Source organism: Pleurodeles waltl, chromosome 10, assembly GCF_031143425.1.
Source record: "Pleurodeles waltl isolate 20211129_DDA chromosome 10, aPleWal1.hap1.20221129, whole genome shotgun sequence".
Taxonomy (NCBI): Eukaryota; Metazoa; Chordata; class Amphibia; order Caudata; family Salamandridae; genus Pleurodeles; species Pleurodeles waltl.
The window spans coordinates 571,729,417-571,746,127 of record NC_090449.1 but is presented as its reverse complement, the minus strand read 5'-3'; the positions used below and the strand labels follow the sequence as shown (position 1 = coordinate 571,746,127).

The 16,711-nt window shown below is 43.4% G+C and overlaps 1 protein-coding gene across 2 annotated transcripts in view; it reads left to right on the top strand.

The window, feature by feature from the left end:
• CCDC13 (coiled-coil domain containing 13) overlaps window positions 1-16,711 on the top strand; it is a 527,643-nt gene that overhangs the window by 422,352 nt on the left and 88,580 nt on the right. For both annotated transcript variants that reach the window (XM_069211020.1, XM_069211021.1), the window contains exons 12-13: window positions 938-1,021; window positions 13,219-13,341. In XM_069211020.1, coding sequence (XP_069067121.1) covers window positions 938-1,021; window positions 13,219-13,341 — 207 coding nt within the window. The remainder of the gene's footprint in view (window positions 1-937; window positions 1,022-13,218; window positions 13,342-16,711) is intronic.

The following is a 16,711-nucleotide window of genomic DNA, read 5'->3' as shown; positions in this document are numbered from 1 at the left end:
GCCAACAATGCTCACACCATACCCTCCTAAAATCATGTTTGGGCAAATAGCCTCGACTTGTTTCATTCTTAAGGCCACTTTTTGAATTGTATTTATTGTCAAAACAGCGAAGGAGATAAATATTGGTGAATTTAACTCCACTATTGCTAAGATTGTAGACCAGGCCACCAAGAAAGTACTTAAGTATAGGAAGTTTGGCTTCTCACCTACCTGTTGTCCGAGAGAGAAAGAATCTGGTAGCTTTTGGGAAAATGTGTCTGACATATTCTTCCATACTTTGTGCTAATATTTTAGCCACTTTGAGTATGTACAAACAAGAGAAGTCAAACACAAAAAGAAGCTTTTGCCTTGACAAAGAAGGCCTTCTCCATTCAAGTATAATTGCTTCTGACCTGTAATCAAGCAGTCAGAACTGTGGTTGCTGACATTCCGAAAGTTCATTACTCCTTTTGATCCACCAATTTCTACTAAAATACTGAAACATGTATCTTAGATGTGTCCTTCGGGGACATAATCTTTTCTGCATAAAAGTAGTTGATGTATTGTGTGCTCCTTCTCTCCTCCATTAATTCATCCTCAATCCAACCCATTTCCTCTACCCGTTATTAGAGGACCAAAATGCTACAACTCCAGGATTGATAATTATTTTGCTAATCTTTTACATTTAATAATTAACTTTGCTTTGAAAGTTGTGTGCCACATAAGGTATTCATTTGCAATGAATTAATGTAATATAAGGACATTCTAAAGTAAGAAATTAAGAAACATCAAGAATAGTGTCCACTGAGCAGTGTCTGAATGTGTTTACTTAACTTGAACTGCAAGTAGCTGGTGTTCTAGTTGGTATTGTAAGAGATTTAATAACACATTTAAGTTTTGTTGTCTTCCTCAATTAAATGTGATAAATGAGCACTGGCAAACATTTGTCCCCTCACAGAACTGTCTCTAAACTAGGGCACCTGCTTGTGGAACCTGCAATCAGGCAACCTTCTTATGGAAATAATGGCATCTCATCAAGTAGGTATGTATGGAGATGATATGCTTCTTCAATGTTTCTGTACGTTTGAGGTCACTGGTCAGCTTTTTTGTTATTGCCAAGCATTTTGCTTGTAACTTCAGATTTGCTAATATATTTTTAAGACTTTTGTGGGGTGGATCAAGCAATCAATCAGCATTTGTATAACACAACACTGTAACCCCTGGGATATTTGGGCGCTGAGTGTGCCAAGTCTCTGTCGAAAAGCCAGGTCTTGAGTATCTTTCTGAAGTCTGCCAGGGAGGGTGCTGTTCAAAGATGGTGGGAGGTGTATAGGGAGAGCAGGTCTTGGCAATGTAGGAGAAGGAGCGGTCCCTGTTGCAGCTGCAACGGATACGGGTGTGTGCAAGGGCAAGAGAGGAGGAGCACAAGTATCTTTAGGGTAGATGGAAGTTCAGTCGATGGTTGATGAAGGATTCTTGATTGTATAGAGCTTTGTAGGCATGCATGAGGATCTTGAACTGGCAACTCTTCTGAATGGGGAGAAATGTAGATTTCTGAAGTGTGTTGTGATGTGGGTCCGTTTGGAGAGGTCCATGATGAATCTGGATGCCGCATTCGGTATGGTCTGGAGTCTTTTGAGGAGCTAGGTGGAGATGCCTGCTTAGAGAGTGTTGCTGTAGTTGAGGCGACTGGTAACTATGGCCTGGGTGACAGTTTTTCTGGTGTTGACAGGGTGTGTGGATGTAGTAGAAGGCGTCTCTGTTGATTTGTTGTTTCATGGTCAGTTTGTTGTCGAGGGTGATGCCTATGTTGCGTGCATGGTCTGTAGGTGTGTGTGTTGGTCTGAGTTCTGCTGGCCACCAGCTGTGGTCCCAAGCGGAGGTGCTCTTCCTGAAGATCAGTACTCCTGTCTCATCAGAGTATAGTTTGAGGCAGTTGTCTCTTATGCAGTTGGCTTCGATGGTCATGGCGTTGTGGAAGTTGGTTTTGGCGTTGGCGGGGTCATTGGTGAGCTATAGGATTAGTTGAGTGTCGTCAGAGTAAGAGATTGTGCTGATTCCATGAGATCTGATGATGTCTGCGAGTGGGTTCATGTAGGTGTTGAACAAGGTGGTGATGAGGGAAGATCCATGGGGTACCCTGCATATAATGTCCTTAGGTTCGGAGGTCAATGGAGATAGCAGGATGCTCTGTGTGTGACCTGTAATGAAAGAGACATTCTACTTGAGGGCGTTTTGCTGTATGCCGATGTTGTAGAGTCTGTCGATGAGGGTGTGATGGGAGACGTTGTTGAGCGCAGCAGAGAAGTCGAGGAGTATGAGGGCCCCAGTTTCTCCACGGTCAATGAGAGATCTGATGTTGTCTGTGGCAGCGATCAGCGCAGTCTCAGTGCTGTGATTGGCACAGAAACCTGATTGCGAGGAGTCCAGTAGGTGGTTTTGTTCCAGGTGTTGGATGAGTTGTTGGTTGATGGCTTTCTCGAGTACTTTGGCTGGGTATGGGAGCAGGGTAATCGGTCGATCATTTATGAGAGTACTGGGGTTGGCAGAGGGTTTCTTTAGCAGTGGTCTGACCTCTGTGTGTTTTCATCTGTCCGGGAAGGCTGTTGTGGATATGGAGGTGTTGATGATGCTGATGAGTTTGGTGCTGATTGGAATGGTTCAGAGGTTGAAGAGTTGGTGGATGCGTTGGAGTGGATGGAAGGCATGATTCCCGTGGTGGTCTTAGTGGTGAGCGGAGATCAGGTGTTGATAATTCAGCTGGTGTGCATGGGTTGGTTGAGGTAGTTGCGGTTGAGAGCCATGGGTTAGGGGACAAAACTGTTGGAGATGAATGTGATCTTGGTATGGAAGTATTCTGAGAGGGAGTCACACAGAGTTCTTGGGAGGGGTGGATGGTGTTCTCTGTGGCTGTTGGGTTGGGGAATTCCTTCACTATTTTGAAGAGTTTCTGCATGTGGTTGGCCGCCGTGTCGATGTGGGCTATGATGGCTGCTTTCCTGGCTTCATTGATGCGTAGGTGGTAATAGCTGAGGGATGTTTTATGAGTTGCTCTGTCGGAGGGTTTCCTTGTGGCGGGCCACTGTTTCTCAAGTTGGTAGCAGTTGCGCTTGATCATTCTGAGCTCTGGGGTGTACCAGCTTGTGTGTTTTTAGGTTTTTCTGGTTTCAGTGGAGCGACTCTGCCGGCACAGATGGTGATCCATGTGGATTGGGTGGTGCTGAGGGCCTGGGTCTCAGTTACCTTGCTCCACCTGTGGTGGAAGGAGGTGTGATGCTTGGAGATGGCATACTGACTGTTGGATATTGTGAGGGGATGATGGCGTGGTCAGTCCAGGTGAGTTCTGTGACGTGTCTGAATGTGATTCTTATGCTGACGGTGAAGATGGAGTAGTGTGTGTGACTGGCTTTGTGCATGGGTTTGGTGACCAGCTGAGTGAGGCCAATGTTGTTCAGGTTCCCCAGGAGGATGATGGAGATAGTGTCATTGACGTGGAAATTGAGGTTGCCGAGTAGGACATTGGGGGGACTAGGGGTGAAATGAGGTTGGAGATGACATCACAAAAAGCCGGTTGAGGTCCCAGGGGAGTATACCAGGGTGCCTCTTATCATGGTTGTTGGCGTCAGTCTGTAGCAGAAAATTGAGGTGTTCCATGAGAGGTGTGGGGTCCTCGTTGGTGACAGTGCATCGGATGGTTTCTTTGAAGATAACAGCGATGCCCCCGCCGGGTTTGTTGGGGCATCTCAGTGTATCATCTTGTAGCCGTCAGGGGTTGCAGTGGAGATGTTGGGGTTCGAGGAGGGGTTGAGCTACGTTTCGGTGATGAAGGCAACGTCAGGGGAGATGGTGATGATGGTGTCCCGTGATTACAGAGGGATCGGGCATTGAGCAGGATGCATTGGATTAGCTCTGGGTTATTTGTGGTCTTAAGGATGGAAGTGGCATGGGATTCAGTACGGGCTGGCGGACCTGTGTTGCATGATAAGCTGCAGTGTCAGCAGGTGAAGGGTCCTTAGGTTAATTGCGGGGAGGACATGTGGCAGTTGTTCCAATGAGACTGGGGTCCAAGGCCACGAGCTCCTGTAGCGGCAAATGGCCCGGGTGTCCTGCTGTTGGGTGCTGTCCAACTTTGCTAAAGATGACACTGTTTGAAAATATGGAGTGGTATTTCATTGTAAGTAATTTCTATTGAGTATATCAAACATTTTCTTCATTAGTGTCCATCCATTATTTTGTTCATAATATTAATTATACTGATGTTTGCTTCATGTTTCATTTTCATTTTTAAGCTAATTTGCAAGCAAAATGTTGTACAAGAGCCAAACCATATGTGAAGCAATAAACACACATATCAGTAGTTTAGTTCTGTTTTTCTTTTGCTTTCTTAAGTCCCCACATGTCTACAAGCTTCTCCCTATATATATTTACAGCACTATCAGAACCCAGCTTCTTCTAATGTAAATAGCATAACAGGACGGAGCAAAAGTTGAGTGGTGTAGGTATAATCAGCCAAAGGTGAAGGTGACTGGTTACCATTCTGACTTTGCACGTATAAAACCAGAGAAACCAGGGACAACCATAGCAGAATAAGGACAGCTGTGATGAAACTGTGAATATCCAGCTGTGTCAACAACAGTTCATTTTCCCTAATATAACCTTACAATGCTGACTTTCAGGACTTGGCAGAACCCCAACTCTCTGCCCTAAACTGTTTGAAAATTAGTTGGAAGTTATTGAAAAATCTAAACTGTTGGACCTGGCTCTTTTAGCAGGGTCACCGCTAACTTTTTGCCTCCTTGCTCCTATTTCTTCTGACCTGCTTTTGTTGGTTTTAGGACTCTGGATACTTCACCACTGCAGACCAGTGCTACAATGCAAGTGCTTTCTGTCTAAATTGGGTTGGTGATTGGTTTTCTCCATGATTAGCGTATTTGATTTACTAGTAAGTCCCTAGTAAAGTGCACTAGCGGTGCTCAGGGCCCATAAAACAAATGTTACTAGAGCGCCTGCAGCACTGATTGTGCCACCCACATGAGTAGCCCTGTAAAAATGTATCAGCCCTGCCACTGCAGTGTCTGTGTGTGCAGTTTTAAACTGCCATGTAGATCTGGCAAGGGCAGTATATTTAAAGGTAGGACATACTGGTGTGTTTTACAGGTCCTGATAGTGAAATACTGCAAAATGTGTTTTTCACTATTGCAAGGCCTATCTTTCCCATAGGATAACATGGGGATTTCCTTAAAAGATCCTGTAAGTGTAATTTCCTATTGGGAGCAGATAGAGATCTGGAGTTTGGGGTCTCTGAACTCAAAATTTAAAAATACATCTTTTGGTGAAGTTGGTTTTCAAATTTTAAGTTTGAAAATGCCACATTTAGAAAATGGGCCTTCTCTTGCTTAACCATTCTGTGCTTCTACCTGGCTCCTGAATACACCTCTGGGACTGACTGACAGTTGGGCTGTTTGTGGATTTACTGTTGACAGTCACACCAAGGGAGCTGAGGTGTGTCCTGCATATCCTGATGGGTCATCCTAGGCTAGAGTTGGGGGAGGAGCTGACACCTGCACCTGAATAAGGCTATGCCTGTCCTCACATAAAGTCTCCAACTCCCTAGAGTGTGGCTGGGGCCAGGACAGGGAGAGACCGGGTATTGTGCACTACAAAGACTTTCCTTTGAAGTTTGCCTACTTCAAAGGCAGAAATGAGTATAGTTATTGGACTGCTGACCCCACAAATTTAGAACATTTCTGGACTGAGGACATTCTGCCACAGAGAAGAGATGGATGCTTGAGAAGGACCTGCCACTCTGCCTGTTGCTTTGCTGTGCTGGCCTGCTGCTGCTACTTCTTCCCTTGGAGTGAAAGGACTGGACTTTGCTTTCTACATCCTGATTTCCAGGCTTCTCCAAGGTCTTGAACTGAGCTTGACTCCTGTTAGAAGTCTCAGGGACATCAAAGGCTTCATCTGCCAGCACCTGGGCTTTTTTGCTGAGAGTCCTGACTTTCCAAGTGGTGCCAAATCCAGTTCCTGGGCCCTTGGAAGTGAGTTCTGGTGCAAACAAAAGGAACCAGGCACATTGACTCCAGACAACTCCAGAACTGGCGCTGCTGCCCGACTCCGCGCCGCTGCCTGCATCTGCAGCCATGTTCCCCACTGAAGTGCAGCGACCGTGACTGATGCCACAGACCTGGCATCGCTGGCCCAAAGCCGCTGCTGCGCCTCTGAAGTCTCGCAACATCATGAGTCTCGAGTGCCATATTACCAATGTCCGTGACACCTGACTTTTCTGTGGCATCTGTGGCTTCGTGGTGTGACCGTCACCCCAAAAGGTCGCCCCATTGCATCTTGACCCGCCAGATTCAACGACCCCTGCCGGATCATAAGGAACAGATACCTTGTCACCAATGCCGCATCACCTCCACTGCAACTGTAGAGTACCGACACCTCACCTCCCCTGCCTGGCAGTAAGGAACCGAAGCCTAACCTCCCTGGTAGCAGTAAGGAACTGACTCCGCACCGGCTCCAGCGACACCTCGCCTCTACGCCTCCATGCGATGTCTTTGTTTCATCATTTTCAAAGGTTCTGTGACTGGCACTGCACTCCCTCGCGAGTGGTGTCTGACTGTTGGGAAAGACTTCAAACAACTTTGTGATAGCCCCATTTGGAGCTATTATGTTTCTAAGCACTTTACTGGGATTTAGTTTTAAAAATGTATATCTTTGCTTGCATATGTTGGATTTTTGTTGTCTTGGTCTTGTTTCACTTAGATAAATATTGGCTATTTTTCTAAACTGGTGTGGTGTCCATTTGTAGTGTTTTCACTGTGTTACTGTGTGTTTGGATACAAATACTTAACAGATTGCCTCTGAGTTAAGCCTGACTGCTCGTGCCCGGCTATCAAGGGAGTGAGCACGGGTTGCCTTAGGAGGGTGACTCCCTTACCCTGACTAGAGTGAGGGTCCTTACTTGTACGAGGTGCAAACCACTGCCAACTAGAGACCCCATTTCTAACATAAACCTAGACTCAAATGATTAGGATTACATTGCATCTGGGAATCAATGAAGTTACAGTTTCTGAATTTCCCAAAGCATGAGATAGACAGTGGCCTAATATGCTACTGAAAATACATTTTGAGCATATGTAGGTTTTCAAGATTCTTATTTTGGTTATTTGGCAATTTGTACTTTCAGAAATCAATTCAAATGGTTGGATAAAGCATTCCCCACAATATCAATGACAATAGCAGATATCCAATTAGAAAAAAAGAAATTGGTTGGTTGGTGCAGTGTCTGCTGTGTCCGAGGAGCCCACTGAGTGTAACATGGCAACTAGAAGGGATGCATTGGTGTCAGTGGAGGCTTACCAACAATCTCGCCAAGGAAGGAATGTGCAGTCTGAAAACCAGTGAGCCAAAATCTGAAGACGACAGAAGCACCCCTCCCCCTCCAATCCTGTCCCCCAACGCCCTCCCAGAGCCAGGCAGTTATGGCAGGCAATGAGATGCAGTGATAGATGGCAGCAGTTGGCACAGGTTAGTCCTGAGCAACGGGGGCACTCCATGTGAAAGAAGGAGGAAAGTGCGGCAAGACAACACAACTCTGGGCTCGAATTTAAGGACTGGGCAGTAGTCAGAATTGAAGCAAAAAAACACCGGCACTGCATGACACAAGCAGAGCATTACCATAGCCTAAGACATTGAAATAGAGAAAAGTCACTGCCTACCGATAACGGCAGCCATATTGGTTGAGGCTAAATATGCGACCCCCATCCCCCCCCAGCAAGACTGGTACTTAGTTGGGATGTTAGAAACAAATTACCACCTGAGAGAAACTACACATTGTAATTATCATGAAGGATAATTAAACCATAATTATATACTTCATAACAAAAACTCAAATGAATTGCTCGAGTGTCATTGCATGATCTCTGAGCTTCTCTAATTCATGCTGATTGTACCCTTTTGGAACCTTGTAAACAGCAGGCGGTACATAATGATGGTTACTGGAAGATTCTGGAGAAGCATGATTTCATACCCTCAACAGACTGACAATAAAAGGGCCTCTTGAGCATAGTTGAGCTCTGAATTGCTACCAGAAGCCCATTACTGAATGAATTTTACCTCCAGCTCCCTGGGGCCCCTTTAACAGGTGTATTTTTGTAGGCTTGAGGAATGTTTGCTGGGCTCTACACTACAATATACACACAGCATCCCAGTAGTGAAAGATTCATAAATAATGGGTCCATTGATTATGCCTACAAAAGCCAATCTTCTCTGGAGCAGGAGGTACTCTTTGAGATCTTTCAGCATCTGGTGTTAAGATTAAAAGGGTGCCCCGTATTAGGCATCTGATGGCGAAGGAGGACTAGTAAAATAGAAAAAGTGTCCTTTAACCAGTGGCGGCCGGTAATTCAAGCCGGAATGGGGCGAACGGGATACACAAGCATACACATACCCTCACCAATCTACATGCACACTCGCCCACACCTCCATGTATTCACAAGTGTGCAAACATACCTACCATTCACAAGCACACACACACACCCATTTACAGCATGCACTCACAAATATACATACATTGACATATGCACCCACTCACAGACCAAACATTTGAAAAAGAAAACAAACTTACTGGCCGCAGTGGTGAGCATAGGTGCCAAACCTCCAAGTTTCCTAGAAGTTTGGGACTGCCACCTCATATTATTGGTTGACCTTAGGGCAGTTAATGAGAGGAGACGGTAGTCCCTCACTCTTCACAGAGTGGGATGGAGTCAGCGAAACTGCAGACCCCACCCACCCTGTAACGAGGTATCGCTGGTTAACACTCAACCCTGGGCACTTCAAGTGCCATGGTCGAAGGATGTCAGTAACGCACCCCATCATCATTAGGGGGAAGACCTTGTAGCACTTAGCCAGACTAAAGAGGTCATGCCACAGGGCTGTGACATCTTCAGTTCGGTAAAGTTCATTTAAGGCAGCCAGGCTCCTGCACATTTAGAGCATGTATAGTGCCTAGCTTCCTGATCTGAACATAAAGAGTGTCTGTCAGACTGACTTTGCTCAGCCTGACAGACACTCTTCATGTCTGCCCAAAAGGTGAGGCCTCTCTGCCCTTAAGGGCGCATTGCTGCGGCCATTAACTAAGTTAACTCTGCAGTGGCAAATAACACACTGGAAGTACAGTCAATGAGGAAAGACATAACTACTGCTTAAAGAGGAGGTTGGACACAGAGCAGACAACAACACCAGAGTTGTGCACCAAAAAGTACCTCGCTACATTGGGGAACAACAAAGGATTGGTATCAGGTCTTTCGGTTATATTGATACTACCTGCTGAATGATGGAAAGATGCACTGGTAGAGCTTTCTGGGCAGAGACTATTTCTCAGATATCTGGGCAGACTTATTAGAAGGGCATGATAAACAATTGTGAGATGCCAGACTCAAGTTTCTATATTTAAAATGATTTCCATAACTGCCATTGTCCGGTGGTAAAACTGCATTGAACAATATTACTTCCACACACTACTAGACATACAAACATGTGGGATGTGATAATATGCACGTTACATGGCACTGTCCCAGAATACAACTGTAGTGGTCGAATGTATGGTAGAAAATAAACAGCACACTAGACCATTGCATACAGCCATTAGCAGATCTGGCTATCTTTCATGACTTGTCGAAAGGGTGAGATTAAACAGATTTAACAGTAGATGGGTAGCTACATTTTTGGCTACAGGCAAAATATGTATGTTTCGGCACTGGCACGACTCATCTGTGCCAACACTAAAAGTATGGATGGGATAAAAGTGTTGAATTGCATCATGTGAAAAAATAAATTACCAAATTGAAGAATATAAGGCTATTTGATCAAAATATCGTAGAGAGAAAAGGGAGACTGATAATGTGATACTAATTACACTCACTACCACTGGTTGCTAAAACTAGCTGATTAATATGGGGGTTATAAGGGATAAGATTAACAGATAGATGAACATAATTGGAACAGAGACTCTGTGTAATGGGACTAAACTAAAGTGATGTCCTTTGACTGAGAGATTAATCTGTACATGTGCAACTTCATTACTTTAATCGGAGTAATTAACAATAATGTGTTGAACGTGGGTGGGAAGCTAATGAGATGACATACTTTGCACCAGACAATGTTGAGGCCTATGGTGTCCCCTTAAAATGTGTTTGTTTTCATTCTACTTCCTTCTTCCCTTATCTATATACCCATACAATTACTTGATGCAATCTAAATCATATGACCAGATTAGGGTGGCGGATGAGCAAAATATGAAGAAATGGTTACCTTTAGTGAGACAACTAGATAGTTTGTTTATTTTTTGTTGAGGGAACATTTTAGTGTTTTTAACCTCTACTCATTATCTTCTTGATATGAAGAAATAGCGGTTTTATATTATTGGAAACCTACTTTATGCTGCAAATGTACCATTTAGTGGAAAATATCAATAAACAAATTGTTGGAAAAAAAAGAAAAAACTTGTATTATTGACGTGCCAAATTCCTGAGAGTAATGTGACTTTCTCTCATTATATGTCTGAGGACAGTGGGCCTAGCACATTTCTCAAATGATCAGCGTACATTTTTCCAGTCTGCCCTAGCAAGATCTCTGAGCACTAGTTCATGGCTCTATTCAGCATTTCTGCCTACAGCAGACTGGAGTTACCCTAGGAAAGGCAGCGGAAGCCCACTGTTGAATTTCTGAGTAATTAGGTTAATTGGAGCTTTATTTGAAGTGTGATGGGTAGATGCCATTTGACGTACCAAATTCCTGTGTCTCAACACACCAAACCATGACACTTTTGCCTGCGGACATTTTTGCAATATTAAGGCCAGAGGGATCAGAACATGGTAATTAACTTCTTTTGAGAATTTGTTAGATAGTGTACTGCTGCCTCCAGAACTCCTTGAGCTAGTACTTCTAGAGGTATAGAAGGTGAGTACCCCCTGGATGGTTTCTAGGTAGGCACCTATCCTGTCCTCCATCAATCCTGGTGTGACATCCACATTTCAATGGACTGATCAGTGCCTCACATATTCCCCTTTTCCATACTTGGTCACAACATATGGTGCTTGTAACGCTGATTGAAGACTAAGGACAATGCTGTACATCAAGAGGACATCTAAAACAGCTGGAGCACTGACCCATTCAAACTGTACCAAGGGATGTTTTCCAATTATCATACAGAGACCTTCAACAGAAATGCATTGCCACTGATAAATTTCGCACAAAACGACCATTCAAAAGTGGCTAATAGAAGGGTACCCCATGATGATGACTTGATTATATTGATTATCACTATGGTGATCAGAATGTGAAAGACCCACTTAACATGGGAAGTCTGAAACAGATGATGATGCTTTGATTGTACCTGCAGATTTTCAACTCTTAAAGCTTTCTGACCCAAATATTTAGGTTGTTTTCAGATCATCTAGCTTTTTTGCACTTTAGGTAAATATGGTGACCATTTCATGCAGAGTCGGAGTGGGACAGAATATAGGCTTGGGCACCAAATTAAAAGTAGGCCTCTTTAGCGAATCACATAGCTGAAAAAGTGGCCCACGTTTACAAATAGAAAAACGCAAAAACAACAGACGATGGATGGAATGCAGAACATATTAAACATTCACCCCCAGTCACAGGTCTGGGTTTAATCCATCAGATTTTTTTGCTTGCCATGCCATTCCATTTTGGACCCAGCCATATGCAAATCAGTCTTGACTCTGTTCCCTATGGGAACAGTCCAGCCCGAACTGCCAGTCCAGGTCCTCCCTGGACTAGCAACAAGCATCCTGGGACCGGTTTCAGGGTATACCCTTTCATCAGCCAGGCTAGCTTGAACCTGGTGGCATAGCAAGCACGGGACCCATGTCTGGGCATACTCTTCCCACTTGGAGCAACATATGCAAAAACAACAGATGATGGACGGAATGCAGAAGAAATCAAACATTCACCCCGCGTCATAGATCTGGGTTTAATCCATCAGTTTTTTTGCTTGCCATGTCATTCTAGTTTGGACCTAGCCATATGCAAATCAGTCTTGACTCTGTTCCCTATGAGAGCAGTCTATCCCGAAATGCCAGACAAGGTCCTCCCTGGACCAGAAACAAGCATCCTGGGACAGGTTTCAGGGTATCACCCTTCATCGGCCAGGCTAGCTTGAATCTGGTGGCATCGCCATCATTTGTGTTTGTTTGCACATTAATAGGGCAGTTTAGAACTTGTAAAGACATGTTATACAGGTGGTTTGCAAAGTATGAGAGACCGTGTTATTTGTGCTTGGTACAGGCATTGGTAATGGAAATCTCTGGGAAATCAACAGTAAAAACCAGCCCACCAGATCTTAAAACAGGCCCACAAACCTCCACAAAACCAGAACCGCATTACACTGGCAATATGCAGAGATATGTGAGACACAAAACACAGCAGTGGTGGCCAGAACTGGGAAGTGGAGAAACACAACATAGAGAGGTGTTGTACATCCTTATGGCAGTCCACTCTTAATCATGTGAATTGCTGTAGTCCACTCAGTGACAACCATTATGGTAGTGAGCAGGGACAGTCACTTGCAACCAAAGGAACAGTTACTTAACCTGTATCAGTAGATTTTCTTAGAGGCTATTTTCACCAGATGTTTATGATCTTTTATCCTTATTTCCAGAAGAGTGGATAGCACAGTTTAACTGAAAAGGTTCCTCTGGGGCAAAGCATTCTCTGGGCGTGTAAGACCAAGTCCCTTCAAACATTCAGTGAGCCTCATGCCTGAGGACTTCTGCTTGACATACTATTTGTATTTGTTAATGGATTTATGCAAACAAAGACAGTAAGAGAGTTTTCTATTAGATTCATTCTGGTGATGGATTATTTTTCTAAGCTCATAATATCACTTTAGAAAGTGAGTAAATATTATTTTCTTTCAAAATTAGGAATTGTTTATGTCCAGCATTGGATAATCCATAGATATGCATGCTCTGAATTAGTCTGTGTCATTTCTCAAATAAACGATGTAGACCAAACTGTCTATATTATATTTCGCCAGTCTCATAAAACCTCACTAGGAAGCTCTCTCACCAGGAACAGTTCAACTGAATTTGAAGACAGTAATGCAAAAGAATTAAAATTGTGACCTGCAACAATTTCTTTTAGCACTAGCTTGTGTGACTTGCATGGTTTCAGTCTCCGACATTTTGATCTCTACCACTGTATTAGGTTTGCTGATGGATCAGAAATGAGTTCATTGCATATTCAGATTACAGAATACCGGGCACTTTGCCAGGCTGCTGAGGTGGAGAGAGACAGACTCATGGAACTTGTCACCGTGCTGCAGAAAAGGTAAGTGTTCCAAATTATTTTTTATTCCCACACATATGAAGTAGCTCTCGACATACTCCTTGCTACTAAAGAGTATGTGATGAAAGATCTTGTCACATTGTTCAATTATTAGTTTCAGGGCGGTCGAAAAAAATGAACCATGGATTATATTCATCTGATAAAGATAAATTGAAGATGGGACCTTGCAGAATATGAGAAGGTTCTGTTTCTCCTACTCTTACTGAAGTATGTTTACTTTGACATACGTTTTGACAGATTCCCCACTTACATGCTCACAGTCTAATTCTGCTGTCACCAAACAATTTAAAATGATACATTTGTGATTTGAAAAACAACCAACTATGAAAGTGCAAGTGTAAGTTATTTTATCAATGTTATTTAACAGAGACTCGTGCTAGTCCTGTTTTACTTTTCATTATTTCTATCAGTTCACTGTGACTAAATACTTACTGTTTTATTCTATTAGTAAGGGTTTCTCTTCCCAGTAACTTGTTGAAAATCTCCTACAGTCCTTTTGGTACTGTTTCTGGTTTTGTTAGCACGTCCTGCTCTAAAAGAATGATAGTGATAGATCCGATATCTGACATGATTATTTTGTTTCTCTAGCAAGGATGAGGCAGAGATTAGTATTTGTCAGGGTCGCTGCATTCTAGTAAAAAAAAGGAAGGGCTGTTGTATTGGCAACACCTTTTTGCCTCTGTACAGACAAATGCCTAAGAACTAACACATGGTCCTAATCTTTCCTCATATTCGTTACTTAAAAGTTGTCATGGTGCAGTTATTGAGCAGAACATCAGTATTTGCAAGTAAAGGTTTGTTGTGGAGTTACCATAAGTCCATCTCTTGTTCATTTTTGGTTTTGGGTAATACTGGTAACTCTCCCTCAAAGTCAATATGTGCACAGCATGCAGATTCCCTTTAGTCAAAATTTAAGTCCCAAGAAGAACATGCAGAATGAGGCACATTTTCACAGTGGAAGAAGGTAACAGTGAAATGCTCAACATCTTCTGAGGGTTAGAGATGTGTTGAACATTGAAGAAGTCCCACCTTGTTCTCTTGAAACAACATTTTATTTAAGTCCTTTAGTCCAGTGCCAGGTTTGTGGGCTTGAGTTACTAAATTTAAAGCCAATAAAACCCATACTTCTTGATAATAATACCACCCAGTTTTCCGCTCACCAGTAACCCTGATGACATCAAGGTATTATTTATGTAATGGTCATTTTGTTTTTCCTGAACTTAGCAAGTGTGCGGCCTCCGTGTTGTTCTAGGATGTTGGCAAAAAGCAAAGATTTGGGTAGCTCAAATATAAAAATTTGATGAAGGAGCTAAATTCACATAATTAAGTCAGAGTAAAAAACGAGTGTCGCTAACAGTTGTGGATGATAGCGCTCATCTCGGTGAGGAATTGAATGAATCTAAGCGGACATCTCCTTCAGTAAACGTGAACTTGCAAAAAGTTGTTTTATGGGTTGGGCATCTTAGTGGGCAAAAAATTATTGATTATCTTGAGACTGCAGCTTCTGAGAACATAAACTAACAATCCATGTAGTGGTGAGTGCAAGCCTGTGAAGTCCGCCAGACACAATAAGCTGCTGAACTGGAAACCAGAAGAAATCATTTCACTGATGATTATGATATGAGATTTATAGTGTGCACGCCTATCCCAGACTGTCCCGGCACTCATTAAAAGGCTGTTTGCAGAATCGCTGATCTTCATGTTAAGCTTGTTGGAAGAGCCAGGTTTTTAATTTTTTTCTTGAAGATGGATAGCTTAGTTGTGGCACGAAGTTCCAGTGGAAGATTATTCTGGGCAGGTGGCCTAAGGTAAGAGAAGGATCTACCTCCAGTTCTGACCCTGCTGATTTTTGGGATTCTGGCTAAATGACCATAGGCTGACTGTAAATTCCTGGGGGGCCGGAGGGGTGGACATACTCACAAATCCTCCTCCTCAAGTAACCTGCTCTTTTATCATGTAGTGCTTTATGAACCAGGACCAGGGTTTTAAAAAGAAACCTCTTTCTGAAAGGAAGCCAATGAAGTGCTTCAAATGCAGGGTCATATGCGTTCTTGGGGAAAGGTTAAGAAGAATTCTGGCCACTGCATTCTGCATCACTTGAAGTCTATTAAGAAGGTATTCTGGTACACCCAAGGATAGTGCGCTTCCATAGTCTGGTTTGGAATTTATCAATGCTTGAATCACTGTTGTCTTGGCTTCAACAGACAGAAGAAGTCAAAAAATGATTCCTAGATCCCCTACCGTGTTCTGTTGAGTACCAGGGAGGGGTTCGTCCTTTGGCCGAAAGGTTCCCCAAAAAGCTCGTGAAGTGGGGCCAAAAAAACACAATCTTGGTTTTGTGTGGATCACATACTAATAGGTTGGGGGACAACCAGTTGAACACATTAGAGAGGCAGATTATAATTGTTTCTCCATCGAGCTCTTCACCTTTTTCACATGTGAAAAGCAGCTGGGTGTTGTCAGCATTTTATATTACCTTTGCTCCCAGAGTATCAGCTAACACAGCCATGGGTGTAAGATAAGCGTTGAATAAGGGATGGCTAAGTGCTGATCCTTGAGGCACTCCTACTGCCAACTCACGGATTGGAGAAGGAAACGGTGCTGTCCAAATGTCTTGACTTCTATCATTCACAAAGGAAGATAGCCACTTTAGAGCTAGGCTGCCAATCTCAATGGATTGTAGATGAGCTATCAGTATCTCATGAGAAACAGTGTCAAAGGCCGCCGATAAGTCCAACAAATTCAGGACGGCCTTTCTCCCTTTATCTAGAGTTCCCTTAATGTGCTCAAAAACCTTTAACAGGGCTGTCTCCGTACCTCAGTTAATTCTGAATTCTGGTTGATTCGGTGAAGGAGATTATTACTTTCCAAGTATCCTGAGATTTGGGAGTTTACAGATTTTTCTAGCACATTTGAAAAAGCAAGGAGAAGAGAGATAGGCCTATAATTTGCTTGAACTTTAGGATCGGCTGCAGTTTTTTGAGGAAAGGCAGACTTTTGGCACGTTTCCATTGAACCCTTCCTGAAGGCAATAACATATTCAAAACTCTGTTTGCAATGGGATGAATAACATTAGATTCTTTAATAAGTATAGTGAGAGGGTAGGGATCAGATGGGGACCATGATTTAAGGCACTTGATGGCCACCAATGATTCTGCCATGGAAATAGATGGGAAGTTAGAAAAAATAGGCTTCTCAGGAGTGGACTTGCTAGAGTATGCAACCTCAAGGAGAATGTTAGCAGCCTGTGATTCAATAAGCAGGCTGGCTTGCTTAGTAGTAATTTTGTCATGAGATTACGAGGCCAGCAGGTCACACCATTCATCTGTGGGTTGCAGTGGCGTAGCGTGGG